A 22,302-nucleotide genomic window follows, 5' to 3' on the forward strand; every position below is an offset into this window, starting at 1 on the left:
GCTAGGGCCCTTCCACTTCTGACCAATCGCATATCTCCAAGACTGGGACTGAGGGGTGGAGTCAGGTGTTAGGGCGAGTGACTGGGTAGAGGAAATAGTCTTCTCCACCAATGAGGCGGTGCGGCAGGATTGCGAGGGCTAGGCCTGGCGGCCGTGGAGCTTCTGGGGAGTCACCCGCAGTAGGGGTACGTAGAGGAGGGCAAGAGGCGGCTGAGGACCATGGCGGCGGCGGTGGTGGCAGCGGCGGCAGTGAGAGCCCGGATCCTGCAGGCGAGTGAGGGTGGTACCGAGGGATCGCGAAGCTAGGAGTTGCGTCCTTTCCATCCACTCTCTGAGCCAAAAAACCCTTCTTAGCCAACCTTCCTGTTCCCACCGGACCCGTGCGACCCGGTCCCACCCCTCACTTATTATCCGCCCTCGTTGGATGCTGGACTGTCACCTCTGGCCTGCTGCCCTTTTACTCTGGGAGGTTCTCCTTATCTGGCTCTGGCCCCCTGTCCCCTCCCCAGCCCTGTCAGTCACTGAGTCCGTCACCCTTGCCCACACTTCTCGTGGTCCCCTAACCGTGATTCCCTCTCTCTCACCAGAAATTCCCTTTTCTGGTCACCTTTGTTAGAGTTCTTTCTCCTGTCCAGAGCTACCAGATTGTTCCCCTCCCCCCACCCTACTTCACTGTCCATAATCCATGGTAAAGGAAGGAAGCACACGAGGAGTAGGGTCAGTGAATGAACTTTGAATCTCCTTCTAGAAAGCTTACACCAGGTTTTCCCCAAAAGCAGCTATTTTCTGAGCTGTTTTCCCTAGCTGTGGCTCTTTGTATTTTCCACAGGCTGTAGACTGTTCCTTTTTTTGCCAAGACCTTAGTTAGACTTTTAGCAAAGTTACAGTATTCATGTTGGTGGTAAATAAGGACACATAGTTGTGCTACCAGTATGTCCCAAGCACATGCCAAGGACTAAACATCTCTTTAAAAAAAAAAAAAGATAGAAAATGAGGTGAGGGACACCTGGGTGGCTCATTCAGTTAAGCGTCTGCCTTCAGCTCAAGTCATGATCCCAGGGTCCTGGGATCTAGTGCCGCAACTGGCTCCCTGCTCAGCGGGGAGCCTGCTTCTCCCTCATAAATGCTGTTCCCCCTGCTTGTGCTCAGTCTCTCTCTCTGACAAATAAATAAAATCTTAAAAAAAAAAAAAAAAACTACCTCATACAGAGAAATAATAATTCTCTTTTTTAAAAAAAGAAGAGGTGATTGACATCTCTAAAACAGGTGATAGAAAATAAACAGGAATTGTTAATTCCAAGTTCCTAACCCAAAGTTAGCTCCTAGTGTATCAGTACACCCTCAACACTGGCCCATGGTAGGGATTGGGTCCTTTCTGAAGCTACCCTAAGGAGAGGTGGTAGAGCTAGAGGACCTGCATGCCTGAGGCCTGTGGTTTCTAACTCTGTTCACAGACTTTCCCTAGTTTTAACAGCCTAGCAAGGACTTAGAAGGGGAAATTTACTGCCAGAAACATTCTCCAACCTACAAGAAACAACATTGCCCTTCTTTCTTGTTACATCCATCCTGGGAACTTCTTCCTCTATATTGCTGGACTTTATTTATTTATATATATTTTAAAGATTTTATTTATTTGACAGAGAGAGACACAGTGAGAGAGGGAACACAAGCGGGGGAGGTGGTGAGAGAGGGGGAAGCAGGCTTCCTGCGGAGCAGGGAGCCCGATGCAGGGCTCGATTCCCAGCACCCTGGGATCATGACCTGAGCCAAAGGCAGACGCCCAACAACTGAGCCACCCAGGCACCCCATGGACTTTTAGATAATATTAGTACTTACCAGGTTGCAGTGAATTCTACTGCAGAAACTTACACATTTGTAAAATTCTTAGTAAAGTCAGCAAAGGTTCATGTTTAAATGCTATTTAATGGGACAGCACGGAGAATGGGCTGGAAGAATTTGTCAGATAATCTGGCTTCATTCAACTATTTCTTGCTGTGCTCCTAGTTCTATTTTTCTAGTATCCTTTTTTTTTTTTAGTAATAGGGATATAAAATTTCTACCCTATAATTTCCCTTACCAACTTATCCTTGAAATCTTTTACTAAAATTGACTTTTTTCCTTTGCCTCCCCACCATCACAGTGAGTCACTATAGCCTTAAGAAGGTATTTTGCCCTGGGATGCCTCAGTGGCTCAGTCAGTTAAGCGTCCAAATCATTTTGGCTCAGGGTTGTGGGGTGGAGGCTCTGTGCTGGGGGTAGAGCCTGCTTAAAGTTCTCTTCCACTCCCCACCCCTCCCCAACCTTCTCCCTATCTTTAAAAAAAAAAAAGAAGAAAGTATTTTGTCATTTAAATCAAGGAGAGGAATCTTCCTTCCTATGTATTTTATTGTGGAAACACACACTATTTCCTGATTCATTTGAAGAAACTTCTGAGTTGATCTGGAAAAGAACAGAAATAGTAATCCTTAGCCAAAGAGGAGTAACTGTAACATGAAACTTTGATAAAGAGTAGTCTAGGGGCACTTGGGTGGCTCAGTCGTTAAGCGTCTGCCTTCGGCTCAGATCATGATCCCATGGTCCTGGGATCGAGCCCCACATCGCGCATCGGGCTCCCTGCTTGGCGGGAAGCCTGCTTCTCCCTCTCCCACTCCCCCTGCTTGTGTTCCCGCTCTTGCTGTCTCTCTCTCTCCATCAAATAAATAAATAAAATCTTAAAAAAAAAAAAAGTAGTCTAGATTCTGACAGTCATGAATTTCAGAGGATCATCAAAGGATCTGTAAAGGAAAGAGTTCGTTTTCAGTAATTTTAAGTACATATGGTCCTTGATGTTCAATGGCTCAACTTAAAACTTTTTGACTTCATTTAAAAAAAAAAAACAACTTTTTAACTTCATGGTGGTGTGAAAGCAATATGCATTTGTATTTGGAATTTTGAGTTTTATGCCCCCCCATCCCCCAGTGAAATGCAGTATGATCCTTTTGAGGGACGCGGGCTGGTGCAGGGAGTCACACATCTCTTGTCAGCCACATGATCACGAGGTTAAACAACTGATACACTTATAACCATTCTGTACCCATACAAACGTTCTGTTTTTCACTTTCAGAACAGTATTCAGTTAATTACATTAGCTATTCAACACTTCATTATAAAGTAGTCTTTGTGTTAGATGATTTTGCCCAACTGTAGGCTAATGTAAGTGTTCTAAACAGTTTAAAGTACGCTAGGCTAAGCGGTAATGTTTGGTAGGTTAGGTATATTAAATGCATTTTCAACTTACAATGGGTTTATCACTCACATTCAGAGATAAGAAAACCAGCCTTGGGGCACCTGGGTGGCTCAGTCGTTAAGCGTCTGCCTTCGGCTCAGGTCATGATCCCAGGGTCCTGGGATCGAGTCCCACATCGGTCTCCCTGCTCGGCGGGAAGCCTGCTTCTCCCTCTCCCACTCCCCCTGCTTGTGTTCCTGCTCTCGCTATCTCTCTCTCTGTCAAATAAATAAATAAAATCTTTAAAAAAAAAAAAAGAAAGAAAGAAAACCAGCCTTAAAGAGACTTTGATTTGCCTCCGTGATGTGGTTTAAAGAGTACAGGGTTGGGCACCTGGGTGGCTCAGTTGGTTAGGCGACTGCCTTCGGCTCAGGTCATGATTTTGGAGTCCCGGGATCAAGTCCCACATCGGGCTCCCTGCTCAGCGGGGAGTCCGCTTCTCCCTCTGACCCTCCCCCCTCTCATGCTCTCTCTCTCTATCTCATTCTCTCAAATAAATAAATAAAAAATCTTTAAAAAAAAAAAGAGTACAGGGTTTACAATCATCCTTGCATTCTTTCCCAGCTCCACCACTTTTTTTTTTTAAGATTTATTTATTTCAGAGAGAGAGAGAGCACGATCAGGGGGAGGGGCAGAGGGAGAGAGAGAATCTCAAGCGGACTCCACACTGAGCTTGGAGCTTGATGCTGGGCTCAGTCTCACGACTGTGAGATCATGACCTGAGCCAAAACCAAGAGTAGATTGCTCAACCAACTGTGCCACCCAGGCACGCCCTCACCCCTCCATCTCCACCACTTTCTAGTTTTAAGAATATTTGTGAAGATTGGAATTCATGAATATAATAAAGTAAATGACCTGACAGTTAAGGTGATCCAAGGTCTCCCAACTGGTGACTGATGGGCTGAGAATTTGGGACTTAAGTCTTGGTATCTCGTTTTGTGTCAAGCACTGCACTGTCCCCAGGCTTTGGGATAGGAGAAGGAAGTACAACACTCACTGAAAGCTCCTCTATTATAATGAAATGGTAAGTGCTAACAGTAGGAGTGCACAGAGTACAGCAGGGCTGTAGGGAACCTATCCCAAATTCAACTTGTTAAGTTCAGGAAAAGATTCCAAAAGGAGTTCGCTCCAGGCTTGAGTTTTGCAAGACTAGCAGACCTTCAGCCAGAGGGAAAATGGAGTGCCTGATAAAGGAACTAGCAAGTATGAAATAAACATCTAGAGAGGAAGAATTTTGGTGTGACTGGATGGAGGATAGTTTCTTCAGCAACAGTAAGTGTTTCTTAGGAAATGAAGATAGGAGATCCAACCTGTCAAAACCAATATGCTAATATTTTATTATGCCAGATGCAGTGCCTTTTATGCCCTCTTAACGGCAGGGAGACTGTGTGCAAGTGAAAAAATAAAACTAAGAACTAAGTGGCCTAGAATGCTCATGTTGGCTGAGCTGTACGTTTTCTGCCCTGTAAGAGAGTATACATGAAACATAATTAATACCAAATGATTGCTTGGTGAGTACTCATTCTTTCATTCTGCAAAAATACTACTGAATGCTTGCTATATTCCAGGAATAGTGCCAGGGGCTGAGGACACAGCCATCTAGTGCTCTAAGGGGAGAGAGATTTAATAATTAAACAAACTATTATTCCACAGTGTGGTATAAGAAATAGAGGAGTTTAGCTGTCATATGAGCGCTATAATCTGGTGCTGGGCCTAGACTTGAATTGTGACTTAAAAGCTTCTGACTCTGCTACTTCCCTTATCACTCTCAGAAGTTCACCTTGTGGGACGCCTGGGTGGCTCAGTCGGTTAAGCGTCTGCCTTCGGCTCAGGTCATGATCCCAGGGTCCTGGGATCGAGTCCCGCATCGGGCTCTCTGCTCCGTGGGGAGCCTGCTTCTCCCTCTGCCTCTGTCTCTCTCTCTGTCTCTCATGAATAAATAAAATCTTTAAAAAAAAAAAAAAAAGAAGTTCACCTTGTTTTTCCTACTTCAGAGGCAACGGAAACCATCAGTTGAGAACTTCCTCAACTTCCTACTAGCGAACATACAAAACTGACCTGCACTAATACCCAAAATGATGGCTACATAGGGAGCTAAGGAGTAGGAGTGAGCCAAGCAAATGGGATGAAACAATTCCAGGCAGGAAGGGGCAGCATGTACACAGGCAGAGAGAGCACAAAACATGTTCCAAATGCCTACAGCATAGACAGCAAAGAGGAAGTGGCCAGCTGTGAAACTAGAGAAGTAAAGATGCTGTGTGAAGTCTTCTAAGCAACATCAAGATTAGTCTTTATCTAAGAACAGAGGAAAGCCAGTGGAGCTTTTTAAACAAGGGAGTAATCTGCCCAGATTGGTGTTTTAGAAAACCCCTCTGGCTATGGGGTAGGAAACCAGATTCAGAAAGCTTAAGATTGGAGGCTGGGAGATCTGTTAGGAAACACTTATTGAAGTCCAGGTGAGAGACAACAATGATAGAGACTGTGGTGATGGCAGGAGGGGCAGAGAAAAAGGGCTGTGTTCCAAGGACTTCTAGGACAGATTGCCAGGATTTGTTTGATTCACTGTGGAGAGAGAGAGAGGAAGGAGTTGGGATGGCATTCAGGTTTCTTCTTGGGTAACTAGGTGAATAGTGGCCCCCTTCCGAGAAAGGTGAGGAGTTCAGCTTTTTCAGTGTGCACCTAAATAACATCCATGTAGAGGCGTGGTGAAGACAGTTAGGTGGGTATTATCTGAAAAGGAAGAGCTGGCTAAGAACTACAGATTTGGGCATCATCAGAATCTAGACCATCAAGCCACAGGAGTTGATGAAATCATCCAAGGAGAATGTGCAGAATAAGAAAAGAAGGCCTAGGACCAAGCCTTGAGGAATTTAGTTAGTGGCCAGGTAGCAGAGGATGAGTCAGCAAAGAAGGCAGAGAAGTGGCAGAAGAGATATCAGGACATCCCTGAAGACAAGTGAAAAGGGTGTGAAAAAGTCCAGTACAGGAGGACTGGGAAGAACCCATGGGATGTAGGAAGTCACTGGTGTTTAGTCATCAAGTTTGGAGTGGACTGAAGAGTTAGTGGGAAATGAGGAAATAAGGTAATTAGCAAAGAGAATCCTTGCTATTGGATGGAGAGAGGTTTAAGTTTCAGGAAAGAAAGGGTAATTGGAAGTGTCTGGGGTAGCAGGCAAGGTGGGCTTTAGACCACAGGCACAGAGATAGCCTGCAGTTGGAGGACAGGAACCTCGTCAGTCAGTCCACAGACGCTAGTTGTGCACTTCTGTCTCCCAGCCATAGTCCCCATGGAGCTTGCTAGCTAATTGCTTCCTTACAAGAGGAAGGGAGGAAAAAAGGATAGGTATAGGCCAGTTTTGTAGATTTGCTAGTAAGAAGTTGAAGTTCTCATCTGATGGCTTCTGTTCCCTATGAAGTAGTAATAACAAAGGTCAGCTCTTGAGAGTGAGAGGGGAAGCAGCAGGTCTGGAAGTTTTAAGAGAGTACATTTTGAAATAGCAAGGAGTGAGATGAAGCTTTGAAATAGCAAGGAGTAAGAGCAAATAAGTAGCAGGGAGATAGAGATAAGCAAGGAGATGTGAGAGAATAGCAAGGAGATAAGAGAAGTTTTGAACTAGCAAGGAGAGAGAGCAAAAAGTATAAAATATAAGAGTAATGCTGAACGAGCACCCACAACTTACTGTTTTCCATATCTGGACAGCGTTGATCACAATAACTGTAGAATAGGGGAACAAGACAGATGGAGCACCTACCTTCGTGGAACTTCAGTCTTTTGGGCAACAGACAAGTACCCAGGCAGTTACAACACAGACAGATAAACCTGACAGGGCAAGTACTAGCTGCTAACCTAGTCTGGGGTGGGGGCAGTCAGCCACCCAGTGGACCTTTCATTTGTTCTATAGATATTTGTTAGACACCTGCTATGTACCAGGTACCATGGTGGTATTGGGAATATGGCTATAAATAAGACATGGTGGACTCCCCAAGAGTGTTTAGTTTGAAATAGTTTTTGTGGGGAATGGGAGAGGAAGTAGATGAGGCATTTGGAAGAATTGTCTGCTGGCCCAAAGGACCTGCATCCTTTCCCCTGGACAGTACTGCAGGAACACAAATTCTTGCACTTCAGGTAGCCCTAAACCCTTTGGTTAACATGCCTGTCTTCAGACAAGATAAAAGATTATTAGATTACGGTTTCCTTTATATCCCATTCCAAGTGCTTCAGTTTTCTCACTTTGACTTGAATATTTCTTAAATCATCTTCCATAGCATATATACAAATGAGGAGTTTTTTATTGTAACTGTCCCCTCCCCCCCCAACTTGCTGATTATATCCTATTAAATGTTACCTATACAACACATTCTTTTCCTACATGTGGCATTTTTTTTAAACAGCTTTCTTGAAATAAAATTGACATAAACTGTACATATTTAAAGTATACCATTTGATAAGTTTTATATTTGTATACACCTGTGAAAACATCATCACAATCAAGATAGGGGACATATCCATCACCCCAAAATGTTTCCTCTTACCCCATCTTCTGCACTTCCACCACCATCCCCAGGCAACCACTGATCCGCTTTCTAACCCTATGGATTTGTTGGCATTTTCTAGTTTTATATAAATGGAATCATACAGTGTGTACGGTTTATGTATTTATTTATTTATTTGTGTGTGTGTGTAGTTTTTATGTCTGACTTCTTTCACCCAGTATAATTGTTGTGGTTATCCCTGTTATTGCATGTATAATAGTTCCTTTTCATTGCTGAGTACTGTTACAGTGTATGGATTATACCTCATTAGTTTCCCTATGCAGCCCATCCAATGGTGGACATTTGGGTTGTGGCGAAGTTTGGGGCTATTACAAAGCTGCTATGAGCATTTGTGTTCAAGTATTTATATGGGCATATTATACTTACATTTGACACTTGGTTACATACTATCTGACATTTGACACCTATTGTGTTAGATGCCATCTAAGAGTTTTCATATTGTTAAGATTTGTGGTGACTACCATTTTCCAGGCCAAAAATTAGAAAAATATGGTCTAATAAAAAAAATATTTTAAAATTAGGACTGTCCTGGAAATTGAGGACATGATCATTATGGTTTCTTATTTTCTCATAGTTTGCTGTACCTCATAGTCTGATATCTTTTCTCTTTAAAGACTATATGACCCTTAAGAGCAAACACCGAGTCCTTTTCCATATACCCACAGTAACTAGTGTAATGTTAAGTATATGGTAGCCATTTGCTAAGTTTTTAATAATGTTCTGCTCTCATTTACCAAAATAATCGTTTTTACTTCATAGGTCTCTTCCAAGGTGAATTCCACTTGGTATCCAGCATCCTCCTTCTCTTCTTCAGTGGTAAGTTTATTTGGCACTAAAGTTGGGACTTCTGAGAAGGAATACAGTATAATTTTGGGGTATTCCCACTTACCTTCTTAACATAATTGTGATCAGAATATACGTGAAATTTTCTATCTTGGTTTTCTTATCTAATATTATGTTTATTATATGTCATAAACATTTTCAGTATTGCAAAATGCTCTTTATAGTTAGGATTTTTTTTTATTTAAAGATTTTATTTATTTATTTGACAGAGAAACAGAGAGCACAAGTAGGCAGAGCGGCAGGCAGAGAGAGAGGGAGAAGCAGGCTCTCTGCTGAGCAGGGAGCCTGACTCAGGGCTCAATCCCAGGACCCTGGGATCATGACCTGAGCCAAAGACAGACGCTTAACCGACTGAGCCACCCAGGCGCCCCTATAGTTATCATTTTAATGGCTGCATAATATTCTATCAAGTATATATAGCCAGAATTAACTAAAAGTGTTCCCATATAACACCTAGATTGATTCAGTTTTTCAATATTATAAAGCAAACATTTACTTATATAGTTTTTTCCTTCTTTTAGATTATTTCCCTTCTGAGGTAAGATCACTCTGTCAAAAAATACAGACATTTTCATGGCTTCTAGAGGTTTTATTGATCCTGCCAGATAGTTGTCCTCTTCTTCACAATCTTTAAAAATTGTTCTTATAGAACTGTCAGCCATTTGCAGTACCTAAAATCTAATAAATAAGGATAGGTGCTCAAAATCCTTTTTATTTAGAAGCACACACTGTAACACAGTTGTCCTTCACCTTTTTTGGTCCACAGCCCCCTCTGGAAATTTAATGTAAGCAAGCTACTTCTCAGAAGAACTACACACAGACAAAACTGTTTTTAAAAAAAATCTTTTGATCATAAAGGTAGTACATGCTCATGGTGACGTGACAGAAAGTCAGCTGGGCAACAAGTCATACTAGCTAATCTTTGTTCCACACTGTGATAGCAGGGAATTTTCCTTTCTCAGAGAGATGATAGTATTGAGAGGCTCAGCCACATCTTAATATACACTATAGACAAGTACATTGTGTATCTCTTTCCAGTGGTAACATTTCTAGAGAACAGAAGATTCACTAATCAACCCTGAATTCCTTCCTCTTTGTGAAAGGGAGAGAAGCAATTAACTGATACAAAGTTTTGTGGGGTTTTTCTTTTCCAGCCAACTGTAAAGCTCTTCATTGATGGGAAATTTGTTGAATCCAAAAGTGACAAATGGATTGACATCCACAACCCAGTAAGCAAAGCTGCTTTGGGACTTAAGCCGGCTAGCCTAGAATTCTGGGACTGTGGTGGGAAATGAGGGACCTGGCTGTCTGTCATGTGAAGTACATAGTGCTGCTTCTGTGACTAGATGAAAAATGGAGAAGGTAGAGCAGGGGCAAGGGTGTGATGTGCTGCTTTTTCCTATCAGGCCACCAATGAGGTCATTGGTCGGGTTCCTCAGGCCACCAAGGCTGAAATGGATGCAGCTGTTGCTTCCTGCAAACGTGCTTTTCCTGCATGGGCAGACACCTCAGTGTTAAGCCGCCAGCAGGTCCTGCTCCGCTATCAACAACTCATTAAAGAAAACTTGGTAAGAAATCAGAATGGTATCATTTGCCAGACTGTTGCCTAGGATACTTGTCACACCCACAGAAGCCCTTTCAGCTGCCCTCCATAACTCTACAATCCAGAAAGACACAGATCATGGCTTTCTCCCTTGTACTACCTCTCCCCCAGTTTTGTTCTTCCTTGGCTACCTAAGAACTACAAGGAGGCACATCCTTGCATTGGTTTCTATTTGTGTGTTTTTTTCTCTAGAAAGAAATTGCCAAGTTAATCACGCTGGAACAAGGGAAGACCCTCGCTGATGCTGAAGGAGACGTATTCCGAGGCCTTCGTAAGCTGGGGGTCCCTCTTAGGGAAGTTCAGGAACCCTTTGGGAAGGAGCAAAGAAAGATGGGAGGCAAAGATCTCAGAATGGGAGGTTACTTCTTCCTCTATGTAGATTTTGCTACCCCATGATATCTTTTTTAATACTTGTGGAAAATGGCAATACTTCTCAGGTATGTAGGAGATCAATTTACTTCATTTATTTTACTTGATCTTCCAGTAGGTATACGCATATCACTGTCTTTTTTTTTTCCCCCATTTGGAGAATCTCATTTTGCCCATCTCCTTCATGTGGAAGGGCAAGTCAGTGTTTCTTCCCTCTGTCATTGGCCTGAGCCATTCTCTAGCCTCAGGAATGACTAGAGCATGACACAGCTGAGTAGTTCACAGTGGAGAGCTGGTGGTCTGACTACTTCTCTGTTCCAGAGGTGGTTGAGCATGCCTGCAGTGTGACGTCCCTCATGCTGGGAGAGACCATGCCATCCATCACCAAAGATATGGACCTTTATTCCTACCGTCTGCCTCTGGGGGTATGTGCAGGCATTGCTCCATTCAACTTTCCTGCCATGATCCCCCTTTGGATGTTTCCCATGGCCATGGTGTGTGGAAATACCTTCGTACTGAAACCATCAGAGCGAGTTCCTGGAGCAAGCATGCTTCTTGCTAAGTTGCTCCAGGACTCTGGTGCCCCAGATGGAACACTGAATATCCTCCATGGACAACATGAAGGTAACTGCCTTTCTGTACATGGCACTTAATCTGGCCACCAAAAAAATAAAAGTGTTGAGTGGTGAAGGTTGAGTGGTTTTAGGATGAGGAATCTAGGGAGGAAGGGATTTACTAATAGTAATGTCCATTTTGAAGGTAATGTTTGTTGATACATCTCTGTGTGCTAAGGTAATTAACTGCAGAGTAGCAATGCTTCTTGCCCTACAGAATACATTGAGACAAAGAGTATAGATTAGGGTAAGGCACAGATAAAAGAGAAAGTTTTCTTTTCAGTACTGAGAGAATTTATAGATCTCAGAGAGACTGAAGACATTCTAATTCACATAGTAATAGCTAACACTTAAAAAGCACTTCTGTGTTTCAGGCACTGTTTCTAGTGCCTTTCAAATATTCTCTCATTTAATCTTTATAACATTCCCTCAAGGTGAGTACTGTTGTTTTTCCATTTTACAGATAAGAAAACTGAAGCATAATGAAATTAAGTAATATGCCCAGTCACACAGCTAGAAACTGTCACAGCCAGAATGTCAGTACCCAGGAAGGCTGACTCTGGTTTTTACTTTTAAATACTATGCTATATTGCTGTTCACATGAGGGCACAATAGTATCTGAGAGTCCCAGTATATAGTGACAGTTAAGGAAATATCACATTCTTAAAGGATAAAAGGAAGAGTTGAGTATTAAAAGGCTGCTATTTTGGAGGAAAACAGGAGTTGTAGCCTTTGGAATTAGAAGTAAAAATAGCAAATGAGAAAAATAATGAAATGGAAGAGGCCAAATAATAATTAGTAGTTTAAAGAATTGAAGAGACGGAGGTGCCTGGGTGGCTCAGTCAGTTAAGAGCCCCACTGTTGGGATTTTTTTGTGTTTAAAGATGTGTTATTAGAGAGAGAGAAGGAGAGAGAGAGCAAGTGCGAGCATGAGGGGCAGAGGGAGAGGGAGAGAGAATTTCAAGCAGACTCCATGCTGGTGCAGAGCCTGACGCCAGGCTTGATCTCACAACCCTGAGATCACAACCTGAGCCAAAACCAAGAGTTGGAGGCTTAACTGCGCCACCAGGGCGGCCCCCCATCCCCCACCCCTTGGTTTTGGTTCAGGTCATGATCTCAGAGTCATGAGATAGAGTCCTCTATTGGGCTCCATGCTCAGCAGGAAGTCTCCTTGGGGTTCTTCCCCTCCCTCTCCCTCTTCTTCTACCCTCCCCCACCCGCTCATGTGCATGCATCCGCATGTGCACAGACTCTCTCAAATAAAATAAATAAATGAAAAATCTTAAAAAAAAAAAAAAAGAATTTAAGAGATGGAAAGAACTTCAAAATGGGAATCCAGGATAGAAAAATAAAAGTATGGAAACTTCTCCTTCACAAGAGCCGGAAAGGGGAAATTTGCCATGTTGAGAAGCCCATAGCCACTTGTTCCTTTGTGGTAATATCTCTTTTCTTCTTAAAGCTGTAAACTTCATTTGTGATCATCCGGATATCAAAGCAATCAGCTTTGTGGGATCCAACCAGGCAGGAGAGTACATCTTCGAGAGAGGGTCAAGACATGGCAAGAGAGTTCAAGCCAATATGGTGACTTCCTATTCCTTTCCCCCCTAAATCTGTTTTATGTATGAAAACTACCTACAAACAGCCCTTCAACAGAGGGGCTACTATCCCACTCTAATGCCAGCGTGTCTTTATTTCCATTTCATCCTGAATGTCTTCCCTTTAGCCATGAACCTTGTGATGAGTTTTATCCTAAGTCACTTTAATTACCTTTTTATCTTATACACCTAATCTTGATGACAAAGGGCACCTTTCTCCCTAAGAATGTTATTCAGATTCTTTGGGCTTTAGCAGTAACAGCTGGATTCTGGTTCTGGCCCTGTATCTTTCTTCATACCATGCTTTGTAGCCCTTTATCCTTCCTTCCTTTCAAGGCATATCCTAACTACTATAATGTAAGATATGCTTTTCCTAAGAGTCCAAGCTATTTAAGGTACTGGAAAGAGCCAAATATCCCTGTATGTGAGTGCAGTTTACTTGGTTGCATAGTTTTGCTGTTCTCTTACTAGCTTCTTGCCTAATACATAATAATTCTTTGATACTAAATATAAAGTCCAGTTGCCACTTTCTCACCCTTTGGTTACCGTTGCAGAAAGGAGAGCCACCTATGCACAGGCTTGGAAACTATTCCTGATACGCCTACTTACTTCTTTTTGTGCCTGAATGTCTTTTGGCCAATTTGACTTAAGTCCCTCCCAGTTCCTACATATTTATTGAGTGTATTCTATGTCTAACAATATACTATGTGTAATGGGATAAAATTAAGTAGCAGACATGGTATCTATCCATGCACTCCATTATAGTTGTAGTCCCTCTTCATCTGTGGGGGATGCGTTTCAAGACCCCCAGTGGATCCCTGCATCTGGATAGTAATAAACTCCATGTATACTATATTTTTCCTATACATACATACCTAGATAAATTTTAATTTATAAATTAGGCACAGTAAGAGAATAATAACTAACAGTAAAATAGAACAATTTTAACAATACACTGTAATAATACGGCCTCTCTTTCAAAGTATCTTATTATACTTTACTCACCCTTCTGATGATGGTGATGACGTGAGATGATAAAATGCCTACATTATGAGATGAAGTGAGGTGAATGGCGTGGGTATTGTGACATAGCTTTAGGAGGATCATTTGCTTCTGGACCTCAGTTGACCTCAGGTGACTGAAACTGTGGAAAGTGAAACCATGGATAAGGGGGAACTGCTGTATCTGGAAACATATGTATGGAAATGACCATGTTATCCTACATAGCTGTGTATCATGAGGCTTTGTATCTAGAAGCAAGCCAATTTGGGGAACCTCTTTCCAGAAATGGTGTATCAAGAGGTCCACCTAGTTTGCCTTACTGCTAGCCACTGGCATTATTACTGGCAGCTCCTTGTTTACATTGCTATTCAGATAATTGGAAATCCCAGCAGACAAAAGACTGTTTCCTGTCTAACTTAGGAAAGAGAGAGGAGTTCTTGGTTCCCCAATGCAGTATTTAGCCTGTCAGTTTAACTGAATGTGATATGGCTGAAGGTTTTGTTTTGTTTTGTGTTTTGGTAATGGTTTTGATCTAAATAAACACATATCAGCTTATCAGCTAAGAAAGTAGGAAAAAAAGTAACCCGGAGACTCTGTGCTACCATGACTTCAGCAGTATCAAAATGATAATAAATCTAACCTCAAAGCAACAAAGGGTAAATTCTCCCTATTCTTAAATTCTCATTTGAAATCTCAGATTCTTCACTTAATTTCTTAGCCTAATTATATTTTGCCAAGGAAGATTCATGTACTTTCTGTATTTCCTTAGGGAGCCAAGAACCATGGGGTAGTCATGCCAGATGCCAATAAGGAAAACACCCTGAACCAGCTGGTTGGGGCAGCATTTGGAGCTGCTGGTCAGCGCTGCATGGCTCTTTCCACAGCAATCCTTGTGGGAGAAGCTAAGAAGTGGCTGCCAGAGCTGGTGGAGCGTGCCAAAAACCTGAGAGTCAATGCGGGTAATCAGTTATCTGCCTTGCTCCTTTAGACTTTGCATCTGTGGCACCGAGTCCTTGGTTTTAGCATTGGCCTTAACTAATGGGAGTAATCACGCCTACTCTTTAACCATTGCCTCTCTTTATACTGTACTTGCCATTTGGATTCATCTTTGGTTAACAGTTATAATTTATGATAATGAAGACCTTAAATACTTTTGTGTTGTTTTACAGGAGACCAACCTGGAGCTGATCTTGGCCCTCTGATCACCCCCCAGGCCAAAGAGCGAGTTTGTAATCTGATTGATAGCGGAACAAAGGAGGGAGCTTCTATCCTTCTTGATGGTCGAAAAATTAAAGTCAAAGGCTATGAAAATGGCAACTTTGTTGGACCAACCATCATCTCAAATGTCAAGGTGAACAACTCTGGATTATTTATTTCACAAATATGAGCACTAAAGGCACCTTAGAGGCTATGGAATCTCATCCTTCCAATTTATAAATGAAGACATTTAATTAACTGAGACCTCGGCTCTTGCCAGGATTCCTCAGTTATTTCATCTACAGTCTGAATGAGTCTCCTATCCTGACTCCCAGCCTCCTTCCACTATACCAGCGGCTGGCAAACTTTCCATAAAAGGCTAGATAGTAAATATTTTTGGCTTTGCAAGGATATACAGTCTCTGTCACAACTACTCACTCTTGACGTTTTAGTGCGAAAGCACGTTAACATTGTGTGGCTGTGTTCCAATAAACCTTTATTTATGGACAATGGAATTTTAATTTCAAATCATTTTTCACGTCATGATTGATTTCTTTTGCAGCCATTTAAAAAACACAGAAACCATTCTTAGCTCGTGAGCTGTGCAAAAACAAACAGCAAGCCACATTCAGCCCATAGGCCATATTTTGCTAACCCTATCTTACATTTGTTCCTTACGTATTTAATGTTAGTTTTTGTCTTCCCACTCCTTGTTGTCCAGCTTGTAGCTATTGCAGTGTCTCCATCAATCTCTCAACCACTCAGTATTTATTGAGTAGCTACTCTGTGCTGCATCTTCACCAGAAAGATACAAAAGAAAAAGAATTGCTGTCTCAACTTTTATTTATCGAAACTCTGCAAGTCTCTCAGCTAAAATTAATGACTAAATTGAGGTTAGGAGGCTTTTTTTGAAATTCGTATGTCCCCACTAATCCTACTATAATCCTGAATAATTAAGAGTTGAATGTAGTGTAGTAGAAATTATGAAATCTCTAGTCACAGAACCATAGGGGGAAAATCCACTTATTAGCAACAAACACAGCTGACTAGCTGCAGTGGAGAAGGATGTTTTGAATGTTTAATGTGACCTGATATCAAAATGTAATTGTACAGACTCGTTTTGGAGGCAAAGGAGTGAATGAGAATGAATTGTTTATGTTACGGAAAACTTAGCACAGGTTTTTCTTTAAACAGAAACACACTCTTGCGGTGTTTTCAACATATATTTGATTTATAAAAAATGAATTTTCATGTAACTTTTCAGTAACATAACAATTGTATAAACAGGTTATGCAGGTATAAAAGAGGAAACTAGTGATGGGTCATGGGATCTAAACCTACAGGGCTTAAAAGACAGGAGTGTAATTGTTGTTAATAGGAGTTTCAAGTTGTTTATATGATTGGCAGCTTGGAAGATGGAACACAGCAGGAAAGGACTTTTTTTTTTTTAAAGGTGGTTTAAAATGAAGAGAGGTTCCTAACAAGAAAGCTGTCCATGTAAACAGTGGGTAATAAAGTACCAGATAAGCATCAAGTACTGACTTCTTTTCTGGATGCATCACTCTTGGCAGCCAACTATGACCTGTTACAAAGAGGAGATTTTTGGTCCAGTTCTTGTGGTTCTGGAGACAGACACTTTGGATGAAGCCATCAAGATCGTAAATGACAATCCATATGGAAACGGAACTGCTATCTTCACCACGAATGGAGCCACTGCTCGGAAATATTCCCACCTGGTGGACGTTGGACAGGTTTGTGAACAGGATTTTTAGGAGATTCTTGTAGCCATGTACTGTTTCCTATCTAAGGGAGATGGTAAAGTGATCAGTCGCTGCCCCTCTCATTTCCCATGATGCCCCATTTCTTCCTCAGGAATCAAAGTTCATGCATGGGATGCAGGATGGGGTAGAAGTTGGGGTATTTAAAACTGGTCTCTGTGATGTCAGGCATTTGTGCTTCTAGATGGCGATTCCTTTGTTTGAGTCCTTTTCTTTTACTGGATGTGGATTTGTTCTGCTTTAGGTGGGGGTGAATGTCCCTATTCCAGTGCCTTTGCCAATGTTCTCATTCACCGGCTCGCGATCTTCCTTCAGGGGAGACACCAATTTCTATGGCAAACAGGTAACTGTAAGAAAACATTTTTTCCTCTAAGAAAGTTTCTTGAACATACTCAGGAACAAGGATTCTGCAAGGAAGGGCCTGCCAGTAGCTTTTGTGGGGCGTGTTCAGCAGCACTTGTCAGGAGGTCCCCTAGAAAAGATTTAAAAGGTAACAAAATTTTGCCAAAGCTGCTCCTTCCTGAATAACTCAAGGCAGCAAAGTTTTGGGGAAAGAGCATGAGGAAATCTAAGCCTTCATGTATATCCTTTCCTCTGCCTGAGATCCTCTCCTCCTGCCTCCCTTCTTTCATCTAACTCTTAATCATCTAAGTTTAAAGCATGGACTCCTCCAGAAAATCACCTCTGACTCCTCCCCCCACTTCCTCAGTGCTGGGTTGGGTATGCTCTCATGTGTTCCCATTGCACATTCTTCTCCTATAAGTTATTCGTTTACAAAATTTTTACTGAGCACCTTCTTTGTACCAAACCCTATTCTGGGCACTAAAAATACATCACTGAATGAGGAAAATAAAGCAGATCTGGAACTGGATGGCCTGGTTTCAAATTCCAGCTCATCCAGTTATCAACTGTGAGGTTGGGCAATACCCTGTGTCTCCAGTTTCTTATCTATAAAATGAGAATAACAATAATACCTATAATTCGTAAGGTTAGTAAGATTAAATCATCACTATTACCACATCCTTCAGCAGATACATATTTCCTAAGGCAGGAAGAGGCATAGCAGGTTCAAATAGTAGCAGAAATGGGCTGGGGCACAGAGAATGAATGAGAAGGAGAGTGGTAAGAGATGAGGTTAGAGAGGTAAGCAGGGAAAGTCCTGTCGGGCTGTGTAAGCCATGATAAGAAGTCTTCATCACACCATAATTATTATTTACTTTTTTTTTTAAAGATTTTATTTATTTATTTGAGAGAGAGAGAGAGTGAGACAGAGAGCGCAAGAGGGGGTAGGGTTAGAGGGAGAAGCAGACTCCCCGCCGAGCAGGGAGCCCGATGTGGGACTCGATCCCGGGACTCCGGGATCATGATCTGAGCCGAAGGCAGTCGCTTAACCAACTGAGCCACCCAGGCGCCCTATTATTTACTTCTTAATCGCAGTACCTGGCGCAGAGCAAGTGTCCAAATATGTATTGAACAAATGGCTAATGGAACTTCTTTGTAGCCCCAAAGTGATACAACCATTTTGGAACCTTCAGTAATTAAATTACATGTTTCCTATACAGGTCTCTTTTATAGTTCAATAAAAAAATTAACAGTGTGCATCACATAGCAGAATGTAACAGTATGACCAACTGGTTAAGAAGACATTTTGGTTATTTAGAGGCAGCTTATTCAGTTTGTGCATTAGTCGCAGGTTTTGTAGAATTGACTAGTTTGATGCTATTAGCAAAAATTTCTTTTGAGGGAAGCAGAGTAAAACTCTTTTTTTCTCCCCTGTCTTGGTTTAATTACTGTTAGTCATCCTGGTAAGTGAGGTTTCTTGAAGGAAAAGACTGACTCCATATACAGTTTGAAGTCTTAAATTCTTAGGTAATCAAATTGCTATTTTGCATCCTGGAAAGAAGACTTGAAAGTAGATAAAAATCTCTCAAGTTTTTTCAATATTTTAACATGACCCAGGTGTTGTCAAATAATTCTAAAAGAGTATCTTAATCAAGCTAGTTGTTTTTTTTTCCTAACAGTATTTTCCTAGCTTGGTAGTATTTTTTTTTTAAGATTTTATTTATTTATTTATTTATTTATTTATTTATTTATTTATTTATTTATTTGAGAGGAATTGGGGAGGAGCAGAGGGTAGGGAGAGGGACAAGCAGACTCTTCGCCAAGCACAGAGCCCCACACAGGGCTCGATCTCGCAACCCTGATATCATGACCTGAGCCAAAACAAAGAGTCAGATGCTTAACTGACTGAGCTACCCAGGCGCCCCTAGCTTGTTAGTGTTTTTTGTGTTAGATCTTAACAGTCTATTCTTTTTTGCTCAAGCCTATTCTTACAAAATAAACGGTATATATAAAGTCTTAAATATGCTGAATTTTTTTGGTTCACATTATAGGTGATTTAGAAGTGATTGTGTATAATATCAGACATTTTACTTTAGATTTGTATGATATTATGGATTTTGCTACATCAGTATAGAGCTATTTATCACTGACAGTTGTCAGAAACGGCCTAAGATGTATCTCATCCCTTTGTGCCTTTTTCTTCTTCTCAGGAAGGAGAGAAAAACTAACAATTACTGAATAACATTTACTTTGCTAGGATATTTGTAGGTCATTTCATTTTCCCCTCACAGCAATGCTGTGCTGGGCAGTAGGTCACAGATAAGGCCCAAAGTTACATGGCAGTCAATAAGGAGGAGAGGCAGGATTTGAGCCATGTCCCAAGACCTCAGAGCACGTGATATTCAGCCCTAGGAAAAGAATGAATTGCAAGTTTAACAGATTACATTGTTCAGTTTTTCCATTTAGATCCTCTTGACTAGTTTCAACATAATGATAGCTAAGGTTTGACTATTTACCATGTGGGAGGTATTATGCTAAATGTTTTAAATAGATCATATACCTTATGAACAATAGGTTGAACTTTGGTTGCACCAATTCCTCAAGTGGGAACATGAGTAGCACTTCATACCACCTCCTTCAAAAGTTGATTGAAAGAGAAATCATGAAACCCTCAGGAATATATGCTAACTCTGTTTTTTTTTCCCCTTTGTTCTCTTTAGGGCATCCACTTCTACACACAGCTAAAGACCATCACTTCTCAGTGGAAAGAAGAAGATGCTACTCTTTCCTCACCTGCTGTAGTCATGCCTACCATGGGCCGTTAGAAACAAGTCTGTTCTAGACTCAGTCCACCCTGAGTAATCTCTGTATTCTTGACCAACTTCATTTGCCAACTTTGCTCAAATCAGAACCCTAGGACTGGAATAACTGGTAACTAAGATCTTTCTCAAGACCATTAGCCCCTGCAAAGTTGCTCTAGGAAGATTCCTAGTGTAACTCTGAAACCAGATTTTCACTTGCTCTTCTTACTTCAGTTTTTGAGGTAACTTTTTCCTGTGAAATGCTTACATGGAATGAGAACAGAGACCTATTTTCTAGAAGTTCTCCCCTTTTCTGATGACTTAAAGGGAAGATTAGTGTATGTAAAGATCTTCCAATAACTAGAAGAGGACCTCTTGGATGGGGAAATAGAACAGAAATAATTCACCCTTTGGTTGATCCTCAAACACAGTCCTATATAAATGGCAGTGGGGGAGACCCTTCTGCCAAGCTTTCTTGAGCCTCTCATTTATCCCACACTACACAGGACATAATCCATTTCTATTTTCCCACAGTTGTGACAACTGCTTTCTTTTCTGCTGAATGGCACTTTGTCCTAGTGATTCATGACCACTAATTCTATCATTGTCACTGTTCCTGCTTAAAATCACTTCTCAAGGATACCTCAGTACGCACTGGATAAATCAACTTTTTGTTGTGTTTACCAAGTGTTAAATTTCAGATTTGGCTTCAACAGTCCTTAATGTTTCAGTCATTAATTCAGATGCAAATGGAGTTTGTTTAAGAAAGCTATTTCAAAAGTTTTTTAGGCCCAGAGATCAAGGGGTATTCTAGCCATGAAAGTGTGCAGGACTCTTGCCTTAAGTAAGTGTAGCTAGATATTACTTGCCGAATTTTTTATGTTGTTCTTTCTTCTTGCCTGCATTTCTCATTAGTGATCATTTTTAATGAAAGAACTCTTAATGTAGAGTAATTGCCTGGGGCCTAAGAAATTTCAAGGCTCTTCATGACATGAAATAGTAAAAAAGAAATGCTTTGACAGATTCTTTTGCTACCATTAATTCAAGTGTCTTTATGCTTTTTGTTTCTTTTGATATAGCTAAACTTTAAGTCAGAACAGAAATTGATGAGCTAAAAAAAAGATTCCCAGTTGAATCAATTTTTTCTGATACAGCTTTTACCCAGTGAACTAGGAGAAGGCTGCTGGCTCTAAGAGAATAATCTCTGGTCCTCAGCCAGATGACATAGGTCATTTATTTTTTTGCTTCCTCATTAGTCACTTGGATAATGTTAATCTGCCCCGTGGCAGTGATTTGGTGAATTAAGGATTGTAAAAACTTTGAAAATATTTGTGCACTCTGTGGATTTTAAGCTTATTACTACCACTACTAGATAGAATGTCAGAATCTTCATTTAAGGTGACTGGAACTTATACATTTATGACCCTAGTGGGTTTTGTGGGTTTTTGGGGGGTTTTTTTGTTTTTTTGTTTTTCTTCCTAAACATGAGGCAGTAAAAATGTTTAATTTGGTAATAGAATACCCCTTGTTTTATCTCTACTTATCACAGCTGGCAACTGGTAGTGATATTTAATCCAATCCAACAACTACAGGCTGGGTTGAATGAAAGGTCATATTGTCTAAATTCCAAGTGGAATTAAATATAATCCCAGAGATTCCTAAGTTTTCCTTATATTTAAGGGAAATCACTTTTTTAAAAATACTGACTCATCAGAATTGTGTTGCTCTAATTGGAATCAACTCATTTGGCTAGCTACTTGCTACTTAGAATGAGTTTCTTGTTTCTTAGATGGAAAAAAATCTGCAGTTATATTCACACTAGTAGCAGCTTAAAAATTTAGTGTTTTATTTTCTTTTTGATCTGATGTGGCCTCATTTGAAATTTCTGAGATCCTATGTTGTGCTAATTGATTATAAATAACAAATTACAAATAAAATGCTCCTAAAAAGAAAACCTGGCTTTTTTATTTTTTAATAATGCCTTTCCTAATAATACCTTTGTCCCTAGCTTGTAGGAACTCAGACTTCCCAACTCTGTTCAAAGCCAAGAGTTATGTGGTCATTATATTTATTCTCACATAAAAGATGGTACATACTTCGGCTAGCCTGTATATTTCACAAGGCAATTGTGAAAGGTTTTCCACATTTACTAAAAGAGGCACAAATGTGCATTTGCATTAAGTATAATATGCCTGCCATAGTGTAGATATGTTATAAAAATGTCCACGATCTCATACTAGTGTTATTACTCATTTCACTGATCCCTGAGAGCTCTTGGCTAGTAGAGAAAAGCACTATGACTTAACAAGAAGTTGCATGGGGAAAAGTATCAGTTACTT

At 41.0% G+C, this 22,302-nt stretch overlaps 1 protein-coding gene across 2 annotated transcripts; it reads left to right on the forward strand.

The window, feature by feature from the left end:
* Window positions 1-135: 135 nt before the first annotated feature.
* ALDH6A1 (aldehyde dehydrogenase 6 family member A1) lies at window positions 136-21,911 on the forward strand. Of its 2 annotated transcripts, none has more exons than XM_021679784.1 (12): window positions 136-270; window positions 8,579-8,635; window positions 9,817-9,891; window positions 10,069-10,230; window positions 10,458-10,536; window positions 10,956-11,258; window positions 12,708-12,829; window positions 14,615-14,804; window positions 15,015-15,196; window positions 16,614-16,793; window positions 17,065-17,163; window positions 19,883-21,911. In XM_021679784.1, exons 1-12 carry the CDS (start codon window positions 220-222, stop codon window positions 19,985-19,987), a joined length of 1,605 nt encoding a protein of 534 aa, XP_021535459.1. In that variant the 5' UTR covers window positions 136-219; the 3' UTR covers window positions 19,988-21,911. The 2 variants fall into 2 exon arrangements, with proteins under 2 accessions (XP_021535459.1, XP_044774267.1); XM_044918332.1 differs by having other exon boundaries at window positions 166-270; window positions 10,069-10,191.
* Window positions 21,912-22,302: the final 391 nt, after the last annotated feature.

The sequence above is a fragment of the Neomonachus schauinslandi genome, chromosome 9 (genome assembly GCF_002201575.2).
Source record: "Neomonachus schauinslandi chromosome 9, ASM220157v2, whole genome shotgun sequence".
NCBI classification, from domain to species: domain Eukaryota; kingdom Metazoa; phylum Chordata; class Mammalia; order Carnivora; family Phocidae; genus Neomonachus; species Neomonachus schauinslandi.

What these genes read in the sequence shown, in the direction of transcription:
- ALDH6A1 (XM_021679784.1), top strand. Translation starts at nt 220, where the DNA reads ATGGCGGCGGCGGTGGTGGCAGCGGCGGCAGTGAGAGCCCGGATCCTG. An exon ending in CCTCCATGGACAACATGAAG is followed by an intron (nt 11,259 to 12,707) that starts GTAACTGCCTTT and finishes TTCTTCTTAAAG; the next exon opens with CTGTAAACTTCATTTGTGAT. An exon ending in ACCTGGTGGACGTTGGACAG is followed by an intron (nt 16,794 to 17,064) that starts GTTTGTGAACAG and finishes GTTCTGCTTTAG; the next exon opens with GTGGGGGTGAATGTCCCTAT.